This window comes from Sporobolomyces salmoneus (genome assembly GCF_050403485.1).
Source record: "Sporobolomyces salmoneus JCM6883 DNA, S_salmoneus_JCM6883_v1_ctg1, whole genome shotgun sequence".
Classification (NCBI taxonomy): domain Eukaryota; kingdom Fungi; phylum Basidiomycota; class Microbotryomycetes; order Sporidiobolales; family Sporidiobolaceae; genus Sporobolomyces; species Sporobolomyces salmoneus.
The window spans coordinates 529174-550538 of NW_027481162.1; the positions used below are offsets into that span (position 1 = coordinate 529174).

Here is a 21365-nt window from a genome sequence, read left to right on the forward strand (position 1 = left end):
GGAACTGCTATCCGAGCTTGTACTGCTCCCACTCGAACTACTCGTCGACGAATCGCTAGAACTACTCGAGACCCTCTTCCTTCTCTCCCTCCTCTTCTCCCTTGCTGGTCTTGCATGCGCGTATCGATGACGAGGATATCTTGTCGAGCTATCAGTGTCCGTCTCTGAGTCATCTGGAGACATCCAGGCATAGCCGAGAAGTCGAGACGAAAGAGAAGCGAGCAGTTTCGAGACGAGTGAGGCTCGAGCGAACCCTCCAAGTCGAGGTCTGAGCGTTATCCGCGGATCATCTTGAATCCGAGATCACTGCGAAAAGGACTTTCGTCAATAACTGCGAACAATACAGAAGGGTTTACGCTGCGATAGGTAAGAGAAGAGAAACATTTAGAGTTAATGATACAATGTAAGGTGTAGTGAGTCAAGGGAGCGGTGTAGGTCTAGGGAGGTGAAACGAAAGGATTACAACCGCACACGGCGCCTCTTACGGCGAAACTGATGAGACTTCCACCGGCGAGTCCGGCGGTCAAGTAGAATGCGAGACAGGTTGCCGCGATCTAAATCATCCCAAAACGCGTTATCAGTTTCCAGACACCAAGGAGAGTGAGCGGGAGCACTTACGTCAACTTCATCAGCTTCGAGAGAAGGTTCAACGACGGATGCGAGCATGATTAAGGTTGAGATGTAGCCGTTTGAGGAGGAGAAGAGGAACATGATGACGACGTAAGCTGTGAGAGAAAAACAAGTCAGTGCATGCGTCTGAGAGAAGCGCAGACTATGACCGATGGACCCACCAATATCTGATTTGATCATTGTGTGTTGTCCTCCTCCAGCTTGTTGGTTGCACATGAGGAAGAGAGGCTAATAGAATCGAAACGGCAGTCAGGATCTCCTGAAAACCCGCTCAAGAAAGAGGAGAGATGACTTACGATGAACGCAAACCTCGCAACACTACAAGCCATCAATCCTTTCCAATTCGTCCAAGCCAATTTTTCCCATTGGGGTAAAACCCTTCCAAACCAATCTCCCGCGGCAAACACCGCGAACCCAAGCGGAACGAACAGCTCGGGTTGTTGAATGAGTTTCGCATCGGGATGACCAGTCTTGACGGAGAGAATCGAGGATGTGATGGAAGGGAAAACGGAAAGGGTAACTCCGAAAACGAGAAACATTGCGATTCCGAGTTTACGAACTTTACGTTCTACGACTCGGAGACTTGCGGCAGGAGTATCTTCTGATCCTTTGCCGGTACCATCACCGTTCGAGTTCGAGGAGGAATGGTTTTGTTCTGCTTGATGTTGAGCGTCTTCGTCGAATTCGGATCGAATCACGAGTCGGTAGAGGGGGAGTCGGATCAAGACGGCGTAACATAGCCACGAGACGACGGCGAAGATCCCGATCGTGAGGAAGAAGGAGAAAGCGGTTTGTCGAATTGCCGCGGGAGGAACTGGACTTTCGAGGAGTTGAATCGTCGCTTGTAAATCCGGATTCGGGGACGTTTCGAGTTGAAAGGCGAAGGCGGAAGAGGGAGTAGCAGATTTGGGGAGGTTCGCCTTTGCGGCAGTCCACGCGGCGACGAGTTGAATCATGGCGACGGCGAAACCGATTCCTCCTTGACCAGAGAGGATGCACGCGAGATAGGAAGGACCGAAGGCTGCACTGAGAGCGACGACGGCATTCTGTAGGTACGATGCGGAGGCGGAGAGGACAATGGCTGAAATGATGAGGAATGCGAAGAAAAGGCTGTGATTTACAACCCCATTTCTCAGCAAACGACGAATCAGCTGCTGATTATGGAGAGAAAGCTCACGTGGAAGGAATCGCTTCAATCTTGGTGGTAACGATAGCGAGTATAAGAGTCGCCGCCATAACGATGATGCTGAACGAAATTCGCCTAGCGAGATCGGCCTACAAATGCCAAAAAAGAAAATCAGATACAGCTACTGCGAAACGATCTTTGAAGGCTGAGATCTTACGCCTTGTTGTGTCGCATTTGCATGAGCGAGGAAGAGCAAGTTGCCTGTCGTAAAGGTAAGGGCGACGAAAGAGGCGTAACTGAATTCGAAAGGAGAACCGACTAGTCGCGAAGAATAGTAACTTCCAGCGACGATTTCGGTATTCCAGGCGAGAAGGATACACGCTCCGAGGATCTAGGGCGTGCGAGAGATCGGGTGAGCTATGAGGTGAGGTTCCGAGCGAGAGAGGACCAAATTTCGCAAAACTTACGAAGAATGCTCCTTTCGTTAGAAACACTTCTAGCTTTCTCGTCTTTATTGTTCCACCCTCCGCATCTCTACCTTTCGAGTCCCGTCTCTTCCTCCTCCGCCGTCCCTCACCATCGTTATCGTCGTCTTCCATCAACGGACGATATTCCTCATCGAGAACATGTTCCGCTTCATCCGCGTCCATATCCTCCGGTACTTCATCTCCATCCTCTTCTGCCTGATCATGACTCCTCGTAGCTTGATGTGCTAGATCTTCTGCGACATGGATTTCTCCTTTCACTTTCGAAACTGCGTTCTTCAAAGGACCGACTGGAGCAAACATGCTGCTCAGTTGAGAGCGGCCTGTGTCTGGGTCTTCGAGTGGATGAGTGCGAGTGCTAGAAGGTGTGCTTGCTGCGAAAGGTCGAAGGGAAATCGATGATGCGGTCGGATCAAGTGGAGAGTGAGAGAAAGAGGAGGAAGAGACGGGAGAAGGAATGGCCAGGGTGGGAGATGACTGTACTATGAGACCGAATAGGTATTTGACGAGTTTCGTGACAAGCTAGCGGAGGAGAGCGAATGACCATGATTTCGTGCACAACTCGCTCGCCTCACTCCCTACCTACCTCACTCGATGTGCTCGTTCTCTACGATGTCAACTCGCTCCTCTTCTTCAGCAATTGATCCGATCTCAGCTCTCTCGTGAGGCTTCAGCGCAAGACTGATTCTCACTCTTATCTCCGAGGTATGTTCCTCTTCCCATTCGCGCGCGAGGTGGAGCAGACAGGCGTAGCGAGCAAACGAGGACAGTGTTCTTGTCAGCCTCCCCGACAGGAGTATTGGCACTGTCCTTTGTTCGCGAAACCCGTTTGCTCGAGTCGATCCTCTCCTCTGGCTTCGCTGACATCTACTTGCTTGATCAACAGTTTGATCAGCATTACTACACAACAACCCAGTTCAGCTTACTTTGGGAGCAGCAGCGTCACGACTCGGGACACTTTTGCGGTAAAGGACCGATTAACAACTCGGTCGTCTCACTCCGACCTCCAGCAGAGGAACCTTGAGCAACTCACTCTCTCGAATGACTGTGATCTCATCCCTCCCGCCGTCGCCGTATATGATTTCAGAAGTGTGAAGGAATGATTCGGGGAGGAGAAGTCGAGCTCTTTCATTGCATCGGTGCATGATCTCTTGATTCTGTGTCCTCTGCTCGCGACTGACTCGAGATCTCGTATGCGTAGTTCGATGTTTCAGACGACGTCTAATCTCGACTTCCCTCTTTCGTTTTGATCGACTCTCGTTTCCCTCGCTCCCCTCTCCCTTCATCTCCCCCTCTTGCTCTTCTCTCAATCGTCTCTTGATCGGTCCTTCGTCCTCAGTACTCCTTCCCTCTTGCAGCAGCCGCGCGCCTCTCCTCCATCGTCCTCGACTCACCCATTCGCTTTCATCTCGCCGGTCTCCCGAGGTTATCCTTCTCGTACTGTGGACTTCTGAATGTAATCCTCGGGTGTTGGTTTGATATCGCGGGAGTTGAGTGTTGTGCGTCTCGGTTGAAACGAACTTGAATACGATTTGGCAAGGGGTGGAAATTATTGCAAAAGTTGAGATACCAGACTTTTCGAGTCCTCCCCTAAGCTGGATTTCCGAGACGATTTCCTCCTCTTCCACAGCAGGTATTGCGCTGAAACAAGCTACAAAGCATACTCGAGTACTCCTCGACGATCCATGTCAAAGACGGGTCGAATGGAGGGCGAGAGAGCGAGAAGAGGTGAGAGACACGAGAGAAGGGAAAATTCAGCGGTCACGTGCAAAAACAGCTCTTCTCTCTTTCGTCGCCTACCGCAGTCCTGTCACCCGGGACCCACGGTACAGCATTGTACAATTATAGCTCTGCAGCCAGAGGCGAATGCTCCCGAGCAGCTCAAGAATTGACGACGTTTGAAATTGAGAAGGGAATAGGGAAAAAAGGCTGATATCTCAACATTTGCGCGAAATTTCCACCCCTTGCGATTTGGAATTGAAGAGCTTTCCCTTCTCCGTTTGCCGTGCAGACCAAGCGCTAATATGCATGGACCCGGGTTTCGTCCCGATTGACGGCTGCCCGAGAGATGCCAGAGTCGAGAGTCAAACCTCCCCTGAATGACACGGATTTTGGTCGAAAAATTCTGTTGCTCAGGGGAAGTTTTCGCCCCCCTCTGATGAGCTCCTCCTTCATCGACCCATTCCTGTGAAACCCGCGATCAATCGAATACACACTCTCGCTCATACACGCTTTCGCTCATCTTCCATTCCCCTCCTTCTCCTCCCCGACTCCTTTCAGCTCTTCCGAACTCTCCGGTACTCCATCGGCTCTCCTTCGGGTCGATGGGTCTCGCAGACCTACATCGAGCGTCAGATAAGGCCAGGGATAGGAGCAGCGGCACGAAGGAACGACTCAGGTGGAGCTACAAAGGACAGCCAATCGATACGGTACGATGGGTTCTCAGCCAGTCGGGAGGTCAATTCAGTGAGTGCTCCGAGCCATCGTCATCTTCTTCACTCGAGGAACAATCGTTGATGGCCTACGATGTAGTCACTCGAGCGGTAGTCGACGTTTCGAACATCCTGTACCCGCCATTCGTGCGGTACGATCAAGGGCAAGCAGCACAACTTCGACGAGACCTGAAACCGCTTCGACAGATCACCCTCGAACGAAGATTCAAGGAGCTCAACACTCTCAACGTGTTTGTCGATCAACTCAAGCGTGACTTCCCCGATTTGGAAGAAATCGTTCTCGTTTACGATCATCCCTCAGATCGCCGTCTCACCAAGGTCATTGCGGAAAAACCAAGGATGCTTCGAGCAGCTCGACTGGAGGCCTCGAAGGAAGTGCGAAGGAAGATTCAAGAGTACCATGCCGAACGAAACAAGGATCCCCGAGCTCATCCCTCAATTCCTCGTACGTGCTCTCGGGTTCCAATGCCCTTCGGCGTGCGGTCCCGACTGATCAACCTTCTCGTACTACTTAGAGATCGATTTCGACAAGAACGAGGACTGGTTCGGTTTCGCCCCCTTTTCTCCTCCAACAGATGAAGAAATCGTAGGTTTCGACTCTTACAACTCTGGTTTTGACGCATTCGCGGTCTGACTAGTACTCTTGATTATATAGAATTCTCTTCAAGCGGACGACCTACCCGAAATTGAGCGCGAGATCCAAGTTGAGGCGACGAAACTCGCCGAATTCTGTACGACAATCGTTTCGACGAGCGAAGCGGATTCGGTCTGCAGAAACGCTAGTCTCGGTCTCTACACCCCTACAGCCGATCTACCAGTCCATCACTACCGAGCCGCGAGAACCGGTCTCACTCGTGTCGCTCTTCCCTCCCATTCTCGCCTCTCCGTCATCATCGCCAGCGATTCCGATCACTTATTCCTCAACGATCCCGGATCTGCGGCATTCGTAGTCGGTTACTCGGAGTCGAATCTTTGTCGTGCTACCGACCTCCGAAGACGCCAATCACACCCGGAAGATTGGAAGTATCTCAACAGACGCTCGCAGACTTTCGCAGCTGCTCTCTTCGGATGCGACGAAACTCTCGGATTACAAGGCTTCACCACCTCCGGCGTCGCCTACTCCAACCGTTCCGTGACAAGAGTCCCGACCCATCTTGCGCACGAGCGAGATCTCCTCTGTTTCATCAACGAATTCGACCAACTTCTCGCGATTTGGAAGAACGCCACGCAAACTGGAGTCAAGCAACCCTCGTCACTCTTCTCGAAACCTCCTCACCTTGTCGATCACGATGACCTCGAAAGGGAGTTCCAATCCTTCCTGTCGCCAATGCTCAAGGAAAAGGAGGTGGAAAAACAAATTCCGGATCGTAGAGTTACGCTCAAATCCACAATGGAGGTTACGCTCGGTTTACTAGAAGAACAAGGCGGGTTAGCTCGGAAGAAGGAATGGAGACGAAAAGTGGAGGAACCGATTCAACTCCACGTCAACAAGGAGCTCGGCTCAATCTTCTCACAACACGGCTACCATAATCACCCCTTCAGCTCGCTTGTCAAAGCTCCCTCTTCCACTCGAACTTCAGCACCATCACCTCCCAATCGAAAACATCTTCCGTACCGACTAGTCCAAGGACCCGAATCGGCTCAATTTCTGGTCGATCAGGAGGAGGAGTCCAGGAAGCTCGTCGAACGTCAGGCTACCGAATCGTCTCGAGATGAAGATCGACGTTCTTCGCCGCAAGCTCGAAAGACGGAATCGCGATATCGCAAAACCGAGGGTCAAGTCATCGCGGTTAAGAAGAAGAAACGAGCGCCTCCCGTCGGTCCCGGATTCAAAGAATTCCAGTTTTCGATGTCGACGATCAAGTTCCCATTTCGAATCAGCACGATTCGGGATATCGCTTTCGACGGACGTGAGTGAAACTCTCTCAATCACCCTTCATACTCAGATCTCTGACCATACCAATCACGATGTGTCAGTCTACAAAGATCACCGTTTTCATTACGACCTCATCGCCGTCCTCGGTTCGATCCTCCGCGTGTGGTTGAACGAGTGCCCCTCGATCGTCGAAATTCTTTCGGGAATTTTCGCCTTCTACTGGGAGTTCGCGCCTTCACTTCTTTCGGAATGGTCGTCGAAACCTCAAAGATTCGGAGATCTCGCTTCGGCTGTCGTCATCGCCTTAGGTCATTACTACGACGCTTATCCGACTCAAGCAGATCAAAAATTCTCAGACCCGACTCTTGAACTCGATCCTTCGGTGGAGTCTCGGGTATCCGATTTCGAAGACTACGTTCCGCCAGATCGAAAGCAGAAGCTACGCGAAAGAATCCGAGATTCTCGCTTCGTTGGCGAAGAGATCAAACTCCTTTTGGGTAAAAATCAACTCGTGAGCTCTTTCTCTACCGATGTTCATGCCGCGAGACCTGTCGCTGATGTACACTCTCGACCTGTAGCTCGATATCGCTGCCGCGGTCGTCATCAAAGAGCGTCTTCGTCTTTCTTACCCTCCTCCTCTCCTTCGAGATCAAAAGATGATCATGCTCAACATGACGACGTGTGGTACCGGCTTCCAGAATGCTTCTCACTCCCGCTCGAAGACCTTCCCGTCGTTCCTTGCCTCGAATCTACCCCCTTCACTCCTCGATCTTCCTTCTCGACTCCTCCCAAACCCGTACAACCTCGATGTGAACCCTCTCGACCGAGCACGATCCCTTCTCGACCGATGTGACCCCGCCGCAATCGCTGAACTCCTGCCTTCGACGACGTCTCGAGGTGTCGTTCGCCTCGTCAAACTCCGCATTCACCTCGCTTCTCTTCCGGATTCAACTTCCGTTTCTTCACGACGCCCTAGAAAGAAACCGGTCGAAGCCGATTCCCCCCAAGACGATGCGGGAGATTCGTCTCAAATCAACCTCGAGGAAGCGGAGGAGGAGGAAAGGGATGACGAATCGGAACGTGAAGAGGAGGAGGAGGAGGAGGATTTCGATGATCTCGTTCGCGACGACATCGGAATCCCGGAAAGATTCAAGGACAAGCTCAAACGAGTCATGCTTACGGCCACTGTTCGACGCCCCGACGCTCCCGCTTCGAACGTGATCGACTCCTCGATCGAAAATCTCGTTTCTTACATCGTTGCATGCATCGATTTCCTCCTCGACTTCATTGGTCGATCTTACCTCGAGGCCCTCGCCAACTTATCACCAACGGCACTGAAGAAGTGGAAGAAGTACCGTACGATCGGAGAATTCGTAGTCGCTGTTGGTGGGAAAGATCCGAGTCTCAGGAAGAACGAGGGTTTCTTAGAGGGAGATTCGAAGGAGGTGGGGGAAGAGAATGAAGGAGCAGGGGAAGGTGAACAGGAAGTCGAAGAGGAGCAGTCCGAGGAAGCAGAAGGAGAGGAGGGAGAGGAGGAAAAGGAGACACGAGCGGGAGCGGCAAAAGCGGTGATGAGACAGATCGTGCTCGAAACCCTCCCCTTTCTCGGGAAACCTTTCTTCGTGAGTACTGCTACGACTCGAGCTAAGAATCGACCTCGTTATTGACATCTCATTCGTTTCTAGCGTTTCAAACCTCGAGGATGCACGATCAACGTTCCGATTCTCCAAAGTCTGACTTCGAACGACTCGAGAGCCGAACGCCTACCAGCCACGACCTACAGACTCCTCGAGAGGACGGCTACCGAGTCCCGACTATTCAACGCATCGTGCGTTGCAGCAGGAGTCCAGATTGAATCGTTAAAACCCGAAGGTCTTCCCTCAACGGATCCTCGAGTCACCGCATACGAACTTCTCGAGAAACTCTCGGTCAACGATCCATTCATTGCAGATCAACTTGCTCACCCCGACAAGATCATCTCATGGGTCAACAATCATTGGCCTCATCTCGAGTTCGTCGAAGAGCCATCGCCGGGACCCTTGATCATTCGCGTTCCCAACGAATCTACGTTGTCAAGATTACAAGCTCAATCCGCTACCGTCAACCGCCTCTTCAGCGATTTCCATCTCACTCAAGACGATACGAGTCAAGTTCAACACGAACTCCTCAATTGAATCTTCAAACCCTCGATCGGTCCGCGACTCTATCACGGGAACTTCTGGTTCGATGGCTTCAACATCAACGCGCTCCTTCTAGATCCTCGTCGTTTCAGTATTGGAGGTATCAGAAAATTCGGAGGTGAGGTTCATTTCTCTCCTGATCAGTTTACTGGGTCGATTCTAACGCGGTCGATTCTTTCTACGCAGACAAAGTCGCAGGAATGGGATGGAGAGAAGGAGTTGAAGCGCTCGGTTCGAAGAAAGGGAAGATGCTCGAAGTTTACCAGAAACTTTCGCTCGTACAGTTGGACTGGCGCTTCTGCGAAACGGTACCACACCCAACGATTTCCGGGAAACGAAAGGAGGTCCGACTTGAGGATGAACTCGTTACGATCTTCCAGCTCGCGGAGGGCGACGTCGAGACCAACGAGCAAGGAAAACGGCAACTCGAAGCACCATCTCGACTTCAGTACCGGAAACGACAAACGGGTTCGCCTGCGACTATACTCGACGATCGTAAAGGTCTCCTCCTTCCGTTCAAACTACCCTACTCGGAGAAAGGAGCGCAAACGAACGCAACTCTCGCGCACTGGACTAGAACGTGGTTGCAACCTCCGAATCGACCTCCGCCTCCTCCGCTTCCTCTTCTCGGCCCGCTTCCTCCCCTTCCTCCACTCTCTTCCCTTCCTCCACTCTCTTCCCTTCCCACTCAGGTTTCAACTGGACAACAAAGTCATCTTCCTCCGGTTCCTCGCTCCATGGACATCGACGAAGACGGTACCGACGATCTCGATATCCAAGGACTACTTCTCGATTCGATCGGTCAGCAAACTCCTTCGACGAATCTCGTTCCTCCGCACGTCGCATCAAGTTCTGGTTTGCCGAGGTATTCTCCTCCTCCAAGACCTCATGTTCCCGTCCCCAACCCGAGAACGGCTGGAGGAGACGAGTCGGACGACTCGATGGAATACGTTGATGTTCCTCCGGACGTCTCAAGCCCTGAAACTCGAGTGGAACCAAAAGCGAAACCTCCCTCTGCTTTACGACTTCCTCCTCCTTCCTTTACTCCTTCAACTTCGACTTCCGGCTCCCTCTCGTCATCGATTATGCCTCAGTCTTTCCCTATCGCCTCGACGAGACAACCCCCTCCCTCGTCGGCACCTTCTCTCTCTGTCGCTCCTCCGTTCAGTGCTCCACCTCAACCGACTCGCCCCATGCCACGTCCAACGTTCGTTCCTGATGAGATGGCTTCTTCGAGTGCTCACGTCGCGTTCGCGTCGTCTTCGACTTCAACAAGACAACCTCCTCTCTGGACGACGCCTTCAGCTCAACCACCGTCAAATACAGCGACAAGTCCCTTCTCTCTCGTTCAAGGACCAGGACAACACGAAGCATCAAGCTCTGCGGCAATTCCTCAATTGAAGAAGATCGGATACATCGCTGGATTCGACGAGGGGAGACGACAACTTCTCGACGAGGCGATCGTCTCGAATGACGGTGGAAACATCAAGTTTATCCGAATCTCGTCGGGAACTTCGATCGAACGAGACAAGCGTTATCATGCTCGACTCAAATTGATCACGCCTTTCGAAGATCGCTCAAGATTAGCGGTTGCGTTTCAAGGTAGGTCATGCTCCTTCCGCTTCTCAAGGAAGACAGACGGAATCACTCATACTCTTCATGCGACAGCTCGTGCTCAAGCAACTTCGACGGACCTTGCAAAATTGCTCCTTCGACCGAGGGAAATGCTCAATGGGAAGCCGAAACCGCTCACAAGAGTTTCCTTCGAATCACAAACTCTCTCGCTCCCTCCGCCACTTCAACCGGCTTTCCTTCACTCTCCCGGATACCTACACTCTCTCTTCATCCGCCGCGAAAAGGAACGCCGCCTCGACACGCTTCTCTCGGATGCTCGAAAGCGCTGGGAGGCACTCATTCCTCAACCGAACGATCAGACCGAGATTTCTGTCGCGGTGATTCAGCCTTACGGAACGATCACAGGGGGTAAAGGTTACGGGAGAATGGCATCGGGTGAAATCGCGAGAATCGAGATTATGGCGCTCAAGTCAATTCCTTGGATTTCGACTCTACTGGTGCGATCGTCGGAATGGTGGACGTCTCAGGTCTGCTCGAAACCGGGATGCGGGGCATCGTAAGCTCTTCACTTCACGATGACCGTTTCGACGCCGTCACTCTCATTCGCTGACTTTCCGTTCGGTTTTGTTCTCTCGCTTTTTCCCTACCTAGACTCGTCTACCCTTGCCGTTTGACCGACCTCTCAGACATTCTACGTCTCGTAGTCTGCTGTAGATGCTTCGAGGTCCATCATCGCGACGATAACGCCGCGCTGAACACGATTCGAATCGTTCTGGCTCGAGCTCAAGGAGTCGAAGGAAACGTCTTGAGTCCAACAAACTCCGCACTTCTCGACTATTCCTTCAGAGGCAATAAACGTCAAGTGCAGCAACTGAAGCGTCAACTCCGTGATACCTTGGTTCCGCTTACGGAGGCTCAACGAAAGAAGAAATTGGAGGAATTGAAAGAAGGCGATGATTTGCTCGACTTGTTGAGGATGACAGCGGAAGCGCAGGTTTTGTACTTTGATGACGAGGATTTGCTAGACGACGAGGGAATGGTATGAGTTGGAAAGGAATCTGGGAATCGAAATGAGTTTGTCTCAATTTTCGATGTCGCAACTTTGAGTGAAGGCTCGCGAGTGAGATGGCGAGCTAGTCTATCGAATCGAGCGACTCGCACGGATAGCAAGGTGAACGATGATTGCAAGTTGTCAAAACTTATTTTCGAGTCAGTCAAACAAATACTGAGAACCAGTTTCGTTTCCGTTTGTTTCGTTTCCCTTTGACTCCAGCCTCGTATCCAGCTTGTCCTTCTCGACTTCTCCGGTGCGACTCGTCAACTCCATATTCGAAACTTTTCTGCCTCTCATTCCATTTCACTTCAGACCTGTGATTTCTCGACTCGTTTGTTGAGGTTCCTACCTGGTGGAGTAGTAACCTCTTGCGACTGGCGTGGGATAGATTGAGTCTTTTTCTTGAGTTTCAGCTGGGGCCCACTGATTCGGCATCGGAACATACGCTTTGATTGCGTGAATCGTTTGAGGGTTCTTCCCTTTGCGAGCTCTCAAGCGAGACGCAGCTGGAGGTTTGTTGAGGGGAGTTGCTGATTTTGCGTTAATCTTTGAAGTTGAAGGAGAGGGAATCGTTGGAGGAATGATAGAGAGGGTGATTCGTTCATGTTTTTCGAGCTGAGACTTTCGTTTGAAGAACTCGCGTGGGTGACAACACGAGCATTGGTGTCGGCAGATTCCCAAGTGGTCAAAAAGGACGTGGTCGATGAGGTATTCGACGTTGTGGAATCGACTCGAGCAAGTGTTGTCCCAAGCGCATTCGACTTGGCTGCTCGATTGAAAGACGGCTTGATGATCAACTCGGATATGTGCGACTAACGTGTCGAGGTCGTCGAAGAGTTCGTTGCAGTCACCGCTGAAGACGCAGTGGAGGTCTGTAAAGGAAAAATCAAACTGGTGAGTCTGAGCTTATGCAAGCGAGATGGAATTTGTCGTCTCGGCGACAGGATACTTTTTGAAGTCTGAGAGATTACAGAACACGAGTTTGAGGACGGAGGGATGACGGGTAGGTTGAACGACGTATTCAAATGAGTAGCGGAAACGTTGCTCGAGAGCGCCGAAAGGTGTGCGTTTCCCATGTGAGTCGTCCACCGAGTCATCGCAGTTTGACCCGTGTAGACTTGAACACATCCGTTCCATCCACACTGTACTGTTTGTCGTTGATCGAATACAAGAGCGAGGTGACATTCCCTAACGTGCTTCCTCAGGGAATTCGCGTCCCAGGCGATGAAGGTGCAGGGGAGAGGAGAGTCGGAAGACGACCAGAGGCAGCTAAGGTCGGAAGAAGACATGTTCTAGACGAGGTGAAGAATGAAATCGCAATTTCGTCGAGGAGGAGGGTCGCAGATGAGAACCTACGCGTGATTCGAGACTGAAACGTTTGTCAGCCTTCAAGACGCGCTCTGGAGGGGTGGATAAAGCCAGAAGTGGAAGGAGAAGAGCGAGCCGAAGGAGTTGTGGAAAGCAACGTTTGAAATCGGAATAGCAATGGAAGTACTCACTAGGTGTAGGCGATTCAGTTGTAGCTGAGGAAGGCTTGTCTTCTTCGTGTAGAACTCGCGGTGTGGTGAAGGTTGGAGGAGAGGGACCCGGAGCAAAGTCGGACTTCTCTCGTCCGCCGCGTGAGTCGAAAAAAGAAAAAACTTTCGACATTTCCTTCAAACCGGTTTTCTCTGTGGTACATGGGGAGAGAGAGAGAGAGAGAGAGAGAAAAGTACATTGCGCTTCGATGAAACACAACAAGAAGAGCCTTGTTCGCGTTGCAGCCGGGCTCGCTGACGTAGCTGAACGAACGACGAAGAGGGGGTCCGAACGCGAGTCACTCCTGAACAATTGGCAAAATTCTTGGTAGGGAATTCGATTTCGGTCTTTCGTCTCTTTCTTCCTTTCTTCTCACTTTCAATCTTCGTCTCTCCTCCTTCCCTCTTTCTGTGACCCAAAGAGGCTCAGACGAAGAGTACTAGCTCAGCTGGTACTCATCTTGAAATGGTAAGCCCCCTCCTTCCTCGTCATCGTCTGCGAGTCGGGACCTCTTCTGACCCCATCACATCCTCTCTTCCCACCCTCCACAGTCCCCCATGTCTCCTGGATCGCAGTCGGGAGGTGCTTCAACAACTTCAAGCTCGCTCATCGTGAGTTTCTTGCACTCGTCCTCTCTATTTCGATTGGACGAGAGCACGGCACTGACCTCTCCCTCTCTCCCTCTCTCCCTCTCTCCCTTTCTCCGGACACTTCCGTATTGCATCGTCAACAGGAGCTGGATCGCAGACTCGTTACTTTCGACCATTTGCGAGATTCCCTTCTCTGCCTCAACTCTGAGTTAGTTCTTTCCCGTTTCTCAAGGATCTCCCTCTTCGGGTCCCGTCACTGACCGCCGATTCCACTACCTGATTCAGCAATCGAGCCGAGGGAGAGTGGTTGAGTTTCGGACTCGGGCGAGAGCGGTGAGTTGGCGATAGGTGTCTCATTGATTCGACAAACTGACTGACAAACTGACCCCCCCCCTTCGAACGTTGATAGACGAACTCTGTTGCTGTTGAACATCCCCAAACCTATTCTGGATTTTGCTAGTTCCCTCCTCCCATTTGCTTGTGACTTGCGAGCACCCCGACCCCTGTCACAGGGTGTCACAATTGAATCATTGCAACGTGTTGCGCTCTCGGTGACGTTCTCTACGATACTCTCTCGATCCGACGACCCGAGAGACGAGCAGAGAGGGCCAGAAATTGAAAGACAAACTTGTTCAAATTTTCATTTTCGAGCAGAGTCGAGAGGGTAAAAACACCGAGTCAACTTCAAGGTAGACCAGGAGAGAGAGAGGTGGGTAAAAGGACAAAGGGGGACTAATCACATAGAGAGAGGCTATCAAACTTAGATGGTGTTGTTGGCGTGGAGATCGGTGAGAGCTTCTTGGCAACGAGCCTTCATCGTCTTCTCTCCCTCGCGAACCTCTCTCTTCCTCACTCACCACTATCGATACCTTTCTAGCCGTCAAGTTCTGGTGAGACGCAAGTCATTCTCGGTCCCATCCGTACGCGGGCTGATCATTCCATTCAACTCTAGCTCATCCTCTCCACCTCTCTCTCCAAAGATCTCCTTTCTTGACAGAAATGGATGATTCCGGTGAGTCCGCTCGTTCGACTGTCACGCATTACGTCTACTCACACTCAGATGATCCCGATGTAGCTCTACAAGAACGAGCGGCGAAAGCAGCTCGCGCGCGAGAGAAGGTGGGAGGCAATCACCGCAGAACTCAGACGCTAGACGAGGCGACTCACGCCAATCGTTTGCACCAGTTGCGCAAATTCCAAGCCGCGAAAACTCTCAAAGCCGCCGCGTCGCTCGCTCAACAACAATCAGAATCTCAAACTCCATCCTCTTCTTTCCGTTCGATTTCCCCTCATCCCCCTCCTCCAACTAGCGACACAACGAGCATCCCCGGTAGTCCAGCTTCGACTCGTGGAGATTACCCGAATGTCCCCTTACCTTCTCTCCATTGTCCCCCTTCCCGATCGACTACCCATTCTCCCGCTCTCTACGATTCGACAATTCGACCCTCACAATTTGAACCCTTACCTCCCGGTGTTCCTCCTCCACCTCGAAGACTCGCAGTAGCTACCCCTCCCCCGCCTCATCCTCATCCTCCTTTCCCCTCCGATAGCTATTCCGCTCCATCTCCTTCCTCGTCTCGAAACGCTTTCCGACCGAAAACTCCCGCTTCTCCCTCACATTCAAACTCGACTGGAGTTGTCGTCTCTCCTCCGAACCCTTCTTCACCTACGACGAGTCAGGCCGGGATCCTTCAGAGTCAACAACAAACGATTTCGTTGTTGATTGCGGAAAAAGCTTCACTTTCGAATAAGGTGCAGGAACTCGAACACCAGATTGAGGACAATGGAATATCTCAGGCTGACGAGGAAGCGCAGAGAAGGGCTGATGAGTTGGAGGAGGAGCTGAGAAGGATCGAGGAAGAAAGAGAAAAGGATGCAGAACGGATAGCAAACCTCGTGAGTTTCTCTGCCTCTCGTTCGAACTCTCTTCTGCGCCAGCTTACCCGAAATGACATGTAGGAACGAGGAGTCGATATCGCTCGACACGCTCTCAAAGATGCTCACGCTCGAATCGCCGAACAAGAAGACGAACTCACAGATCTTTCCTCCCGTCTCTCTGAAGCCCAAACCTCCACCTCCTCAACCTCAACCTCTAACGAAGAACGACTCCGTCTCCAATCCGACCACATCGATTCACTCGAACTCGAACTCTCGAAACTTCGCAATTCTCTCTCCGACCTCTCTTCCGAAAAATCCAAAATCGAATCCTCCCTCTCCGAAGCACAACAATCCTACGAATCTGCTCGACAAGAACTCACGACCTTGACGACTGCACATTCCGCCGCGAAGGGGGAACTCGAAATGTTACGGTATCGATCTGAACAAAACGAGAATGGAGAAGCTCCGGACGCGCAAGAAGAAATCGCCGAATTGACTCAATTCGTGAGTTCTTTGCAAGCGGACTGGAAAGCGGCTTCAGATCAGGCGGAAGAGGCAGAGAGGAAAGTGAAAACGTTGAAGGGACAGTTGGAGGAAGTCGAGAAAACGGCGAAAGAGGCGACGACGAGAAGGGACGAGTTGCAAGATGAGAATGGAGAGTTGATGAGGTCGCTCGAGGAGGTTAGGGGTAAAGTCGTCGATTTGACGAATGAAAAGTCGGAATGGATGGATGAGAAAGGGAACTTGCAAAAGAGGACAAGGGAAGTCGAGGAGGAATTGGAAAAAGTTCGAAGCGAGTTGAGCGAAAGGTCGGTGGAGGACTCGGAGAAGGCATCAACAGAATTGGAGGAAGTTAAGGCAGAGTTGGAGACCGTCAGTTCAGAGTTAGAGGGGGCGAATCAGAGACTGGAGGAGGCAGAGAAAGAAGTTTATCAACAACGAACAGCGGTCGACGAGAAGGACGGGGCGATCAGAGCGTTGGAGTTGCAGTTACAGGAGTCGAGGTCAGCGTTCGAGCAGAGGGATGCCGTCGTTAGAGATCTCGAGGAAGACGCCGAGGTCCTCCGAACGTCTTTCCGACAAAAAGACGAAAACTGGCAACAACTCGAGGAGGAGGCTTCAGATCTTCGTGAAACTGTCAAAGATCTCGAACGAACCATCTCAAACCTCGAAGGGTCTCTCACCTTTACAAGACAAGATCACGATTCTACCCTAGCCGCAAACCGTAAACTCGAGACCGATTCAGCTGCCTACCTTTCGACGATTCAGGACCTCGAAACGATCATCTCCTCTCACGTCTCTACGATCGAAAACCTCGAATCTGGTTCCGCCTCACACCTCTCCACGATCCAATCCCTCGAATCTTCCGTCGCTTCCCTCGAGGAATCTCTCTCTTCAGCACGTCAAGAACTCGCCTCCGTTCACGCCGAACTCGTCTCCTCCCGCGATGAGGCTGGATCGAATATCGAGGTTCGACAAGGTTTCGAACGAGATATCGCCGCTCATCTCGCCACGATCAACTCGCTCGAATCTACCCTCTCGTCGTTGACCGATTCGTCGTCTTCTTCCTCAACTCGAGCAGAGGCTCTCGCTAGAACCGTTGCCGAACTCGAATCGATCAAGGCCGCTCAAGACAAGGAACTCGAAACCGTCAAATCGAACATGACAGAACTCGAAACTTCAAACCGAACAATCTCAGACGAACGGGATCACTTGCGTTCAGAGGTCGATTCGATCAAGGAGGAACTCTCGGTCGTTCGATCAGAGTTGTCTACGTCTCGGGAAGAACTCGAACAAGCTCAATCGGACTTGACTCAAGCTCGAGAGGAGGTAGATTTGATCAAGGAGCAACTCTCTTCGACCGAGCAAGACTTGACTCAAGCTCGAACCGAATTGAAAAACGCGGAACAAGCCCATGCAAGTCTCGAAGCATCGTCCTCGACTCAAAGTACCGATTACAACGCTCTGCTCTCCCGAGTGAGTGCCCTCGAGTCGGAACTCGCTTCCGCTAAGGAGGAAACCGCAAGAGTGACCTCTGAAGCAACATCCCACCTCTCCGAACTCGACGCTCTCCGTACTCGACACCAAGAAATCAGTTCGTCGACAACAGCTTCGAACGAGAAAGTAGAACAATTGGAGAAAACTCTTCGGGATCAAGAAGGGCAACTCGCAGCGGTCGAGGAGGAGCTCACACAACTCAAAGAAGTCGAGTATTCTCTTCGAGTCGAATTGGAATCCGCCGAAGCAGCGAAACGAGCCGCTGAATCGACTTCCCCTCCGAAATCTTCCTCGGTTACCGATCTCGAACGCGACTTATCGGTCTTCAAGGATATCCTCGCCGCATCGGAATCTCGAGCAACTTCCCTCCAACAGTCTCTCACGGCCGCTGAGAAAGATTTGGACGAACGAGAACTCGAAATCTCTAGGTTGGAAGGTGAAGCGGCGTCGAGGGAAACGAAGGAGAAGGAACTCGAATTCTCTCTCGAAACGGTCACGACGAAAGCCGCTCAGTCTGCCTCGAGAGTTGGAGACCTGGAAGAAGCCCTCGATGAAGCGAGACGTTCTCACTCGGAAGCAGTCGAAGGGCTCAGGTCGGAGTTGTCGAACATTAAGACGGAACTCGTCAAGTTGCAAGGCGAACATGAACAAACTCTCGCGGCGAAATTGACGGCCGAAAGTGATTGCACGAAAGCAAAGGTAAGCTCGCTCGGATTTCACGTGTCGGTTTGTTCCGCGAGCTGATCTGTGTCTCCTCGCCTGTGAGCTTAGGCGAAAGCTGATATCCTCGACGGACAATTGAGACTTGCGAATGCCGATCTAGCATCTGCTCAAGGTTAGTAGTCTCGCTCCCGCCAGGAGACGGTGCGAACCTACTAACTGACGATTTCTCAAAATCGAATAGGTCGTGTCTCGATGCTCGAACAACAACTCGCTACAGCTCAAGCCGAAGTGCAGCGCCTCACTACCGCCCACGACGCTCTTCAAGCCACGAACGCTTCTCTCACCTCGGCCGTCGAAGAACTCCGATCGAATCTTTCCACCCTCAGCGATACTCACTCGACCGGATCCGATCAAGCCGCTGCTCTCTCGTCTTCTCTCACTCAAGCACAAGAATCGGAACAAGCGATTCGTCAACAACTCGACACGCTTCGATCCGAGATGGAGGAGGTCGAGAAGAGTCGACTCTCGGTTGAGGAAGAACTCGCGAGGTGTCGAGGAGAAGTCGAAGAAACGTCGACTACCCTCTCTGCCGCGATGAGTGAGTTGGATGCGACGAAGGAGGAGTGTCTCGACTTGGAGAAGGCGTTCGAGGAGGAACGCGAGCAGGTTCGAACGGCCGTCGCTGCGAAAACTTCCCTCGAACAAGAGAAGCAACAGCTATCAACTACGGTCGATTCTCTCACGACACGTCTCTCTGAATCTTCGACCCGAATGAGCGAACTCGAGGAACAGGTGAGTTTGATCTGTTTCGTCCTTAGAAGCTGTTCTAATCTTATCTTTCGCTCTAGATTTCGACTCTCAAGAGAACGCTGAAGGACAAAGAATCGGCTCTCGAGGCCTTGGAGAACGATCGATCTCATGAAGCCGCCGCGGCTTCGGAACGAGCTCGCGAAAGTACTGTCAAACTCAAGGACGCCGTTCGACAAGCTTCCAAAACCGAACGAGAACTCAAGGCGATCATGGAGCAAGACCGAGCGAACGAAGTCGACATGCTTCGTAACGCTGTCAACAGACTCGAGGAGGAGATCGGTCGTTACCGTTCGGGAGGAGCTTCACTTGATGGGACGATCTCGTCGTCGCACTCAACTCAAGAGGCTGCTTCCCTCGAGGCTGAATTGGAGCGTAACGTCAACGAAGTCGAGAGTCTTCGACGTACCCTTGAGGAGCAACAGGAGGAAGCTGCCGAAGCGAAAAACGCCCTCGAGGAATTGAGGAGTCTCTATTCTCAAGCTCAGGAGGAACTGGAAGAACTACAATCTGGTTCACACCGACCGAGTGCTCGATCATCTCCAACGACGACGACTGGAGGACCTTCAGCTCTCGACAACGCCGACGCTTTACAACTCGAACTCTCTTCGGCTCGAGCGCAAATCCGATCGCTCGAAGATGAATGCTTCCACAGCGAACAAACTCGAGTGAAGATGCTCAAAGCGAACGGAGACCTTAAGAGTCAAATCGAATCGCTCCAAGACGCTCTCGACAAGGAACGAGCGAAACCCTCCCCCTCCTCGACTTTCTCTTCCCCCGCTTCGAATCCTCGAACACCTTCCTCTCTCCCTCCTTCTGCTCAATCGACTCCTACTCGTGGTCCCCCTCCTTCTCGAGGTCACGCTCATCGTCGTACCGCTTCGACTCTCCCTCCCGTCTCCGAAATCGAAATTGACGGTGTCACTCCCGGTTCTTTCCCTCCCGCACCACCACCTCCATCCTCTCTCGAATCACCCTTCGTTCCCTCTTCCTCGACCCCAACAACAGGACATCGTTCAGCATCGAGTCGACACGTCCGACAAGCTTCTCTCAGTCTCTTGAAACAACGTATGGAGGACGAGATGGGGAGAGGTAGTCCAGGAGGAAGAAATGTGAGCGGTAGTGGAGGAAGTAGGGCGAGGAGAGTTCCCTTATCTAATGATCTGCTTTGGTGCGCTTCTTGTACGTCTCAAGATCTCTTTGTTGTGTAGTTCCTCTCACTTCTCTCCTTCTCTCTCTCGTCGGTCGAATCTGCAAAAGTACAATCTTACGAACACCGTTTCTCTCTCGCTCTTAAGATTGGCCGCTGTGAGTAATCGTTCAAAAGTGTCTGTTCGAGATAAAATGGCACAAGAGATTCCTTAGTAGGTACAAGGATAGTAAAACAGGGACAGTGGAACATGAGGAGGAATGTAAGCCAAGCCGCGTACAATCAATCGGACCTCTCAGAAAGAAACATCCTCCCCGAGCTTCGTTTCCTCTCCACCTAGTCATCTCCACGTTCGAGTACTCGATTTACTACTCTAGTGTCTCCCCATCCCCCTTGAGTAACTCATCCATATCGACCTGAATCGAAGCCGCGAAGTTGACAGAAATCGGAGTCGGGGGAAACGACAAAAGAACGGAAGAATCCAGTGAGCATAGGGAGGATGAGAGTGATGGTGGGCCCGAGGGACAATTGGGAGACGGATCGTCTAGATATGGAGACGCTGGTAAGGGTACGAGACAGGGGAGAGCAAGAGGGAACGAAAACGAAGGGATGGGAGTAGTGGGAACGGGAGCGGAATCGGCTGAAACCGGCTGCGAAAGTCGTGGAGGTCGATAGGTCTCTTCGAGTGTATCGATCTGACGGGGAGATACGAAGAAAGAGCGACCAGGGGAAGTGTTGGGTCGAGGTCCTTTTGCGAGAATTCTCGAGAGGTTTTGCTCCGAAGCAAATCGTTTGAGGTAGCGGTAGTAGAACGACGACACGACGTTCTAGTAAAGTGTGAATGTCAGCGAGAATAGCGACAAAGAGAGACGAAACGGAACTCACTGATGCTTGAGCGGGATTGACGAGCTCGGAGCCCACAGCTTCAACAGTCGACAACTCCGTCATTCCGTTCCATAAGTCGCACTCGCCCGGGACCTTCCATTGTTCGATGTGCGATCGTGTTCTCGTGTGAGAAGCTTGTCGAAAGGTCTCAGAGTTGTGCTGTTCTCCAATACTTGCCGCAGATTTTCGACGTCGAGTTGACGGTTGAGCTCTTCCTTCTCGTCCGATGATTTCGTCCAAGCGTGGACACGGCTACAGAGACCTTACAGTCAGCTTCAGAGCTCGCGAGACTGAGAGACACAAAGAGACTTGCATTTCCTCGTTCTCTCCACAGAGGAACAGGTTCATTCGCAAATCCATCAAGCACGATCGTCAAGAACGAATAAGGTTCACTCTTCGACGCTTTTTCTGTCGCAGTCGGAGCTGGTATTGGATGGGTGGAGGTCAACGTGAGGGAGGAAAGATCCGAAGGGAGTGATTTCCTGCGTTTTAGCGGC

General features: G+C 51.9%; 5 protein-coding genes across 5 annotated transcripts; 3 read left to right on the forward strand and 2 right to left on the reverse strand.

Annotated features, from left to right (window-relative positions):
- Positions 1-437: 437 nt before the first annotated feature.
- FUN26 (nucleoside transmembrane transporter FUN26) lies at positions 438-2544 on the reverse strand (the record flags this gene model as incomplete). The annotated part of the gene is made up of 7 exons (XM_076628332.1): positions 438-554; positions 619-725; positions 792-858; positions 927-1740; positions 1808-1905; positions 1974-2147; positions 2224-2544. 7 exons carry the CDS (start codon positions 2542-2544, stop codon positions 438-440), a joined length of 1698 nt encoding a protein of 565 aa, XP_076491733.1.
- A 2021-nt stretch (positions 2545-4565) lies between these two features.
- Positions 4566-8744, forward strand: JCM6883_007502 (uncharacterized protein; the record flags this gene model as incomplete). Its single annotated transcript, XM_076628333.1, has 6 exons — positions 4566-5139; positions 5210-5280; positions 5350-6604; positions 6672-7081; positions 7149-8192; positions 8256-8744. The coding sequence occupies 6 exons, from the start codon at positions 4566-4568 to the stop codon at positions 8742-8744; spliced, it is 3843 nt and encodes a 1280-aa protein (XP_076491734.1).
- A 206-nt stretch (positions 8745-8950) lies between these two features.
- JCM6883_007503 (uncharacterized protein) lies at positions 8951-11370 on the forward strand (the record flags this gene model as incomplete). The annotated part of the gene is made up of 3 exons (XM_076628334.1): positions 8951-10352; positions 10419-10881; positions 11040-11370. The coding sequence occupies 3 exons, from the start codon at positions 8951-8953 to the stop codon at positions 11368-11370; spliced, it is 2196 nt and encodes a 731-aa protein (XP_076491735.1).
- Positions 11371-11724: 354 nt separating this feature from the next.
- JCM6883_007504 (uncharacterized protein) lies at positions 11725-12668 on the reverse strand (the record flags this gene model as incomplete). Its single annotated transcript, XM_076628335.1, has 2 exons — positions 11725-12251; positions 12329-12668. The coding sequence occupies 2 exons, from the start codon at positions 12666-12668 to the stop codon at positions 11725-11727; spliced, it is 867 nt and encodes a 288-aa protein (XP_076491736.1).
- Positions 12669-14486: 1818 nt separating this feature from the next.
- JCM6883_007505 (uncharacterized protein) lies at positions 14487-20044 on the forward strand (the record flags this gene model as incomplete). The annotated part of the gene is made up of 7 exons (XM_076628336.1): positions 14487-14499; positions 14563-14606; positions 14673-15383; positions 15447-18062; positions 18135-18198; positions 18268-18818; positions 18875-20044. 7 exons carry the CDS (start codon positions 14487-14489, stop codon positions 20042-20044), a joined length of 5169 nt encoding a protein of 1722 aa, XP_076491737.1.
- Between the last annotated feature and the right edge of the window lie 1321 nt (positions 20045-21365).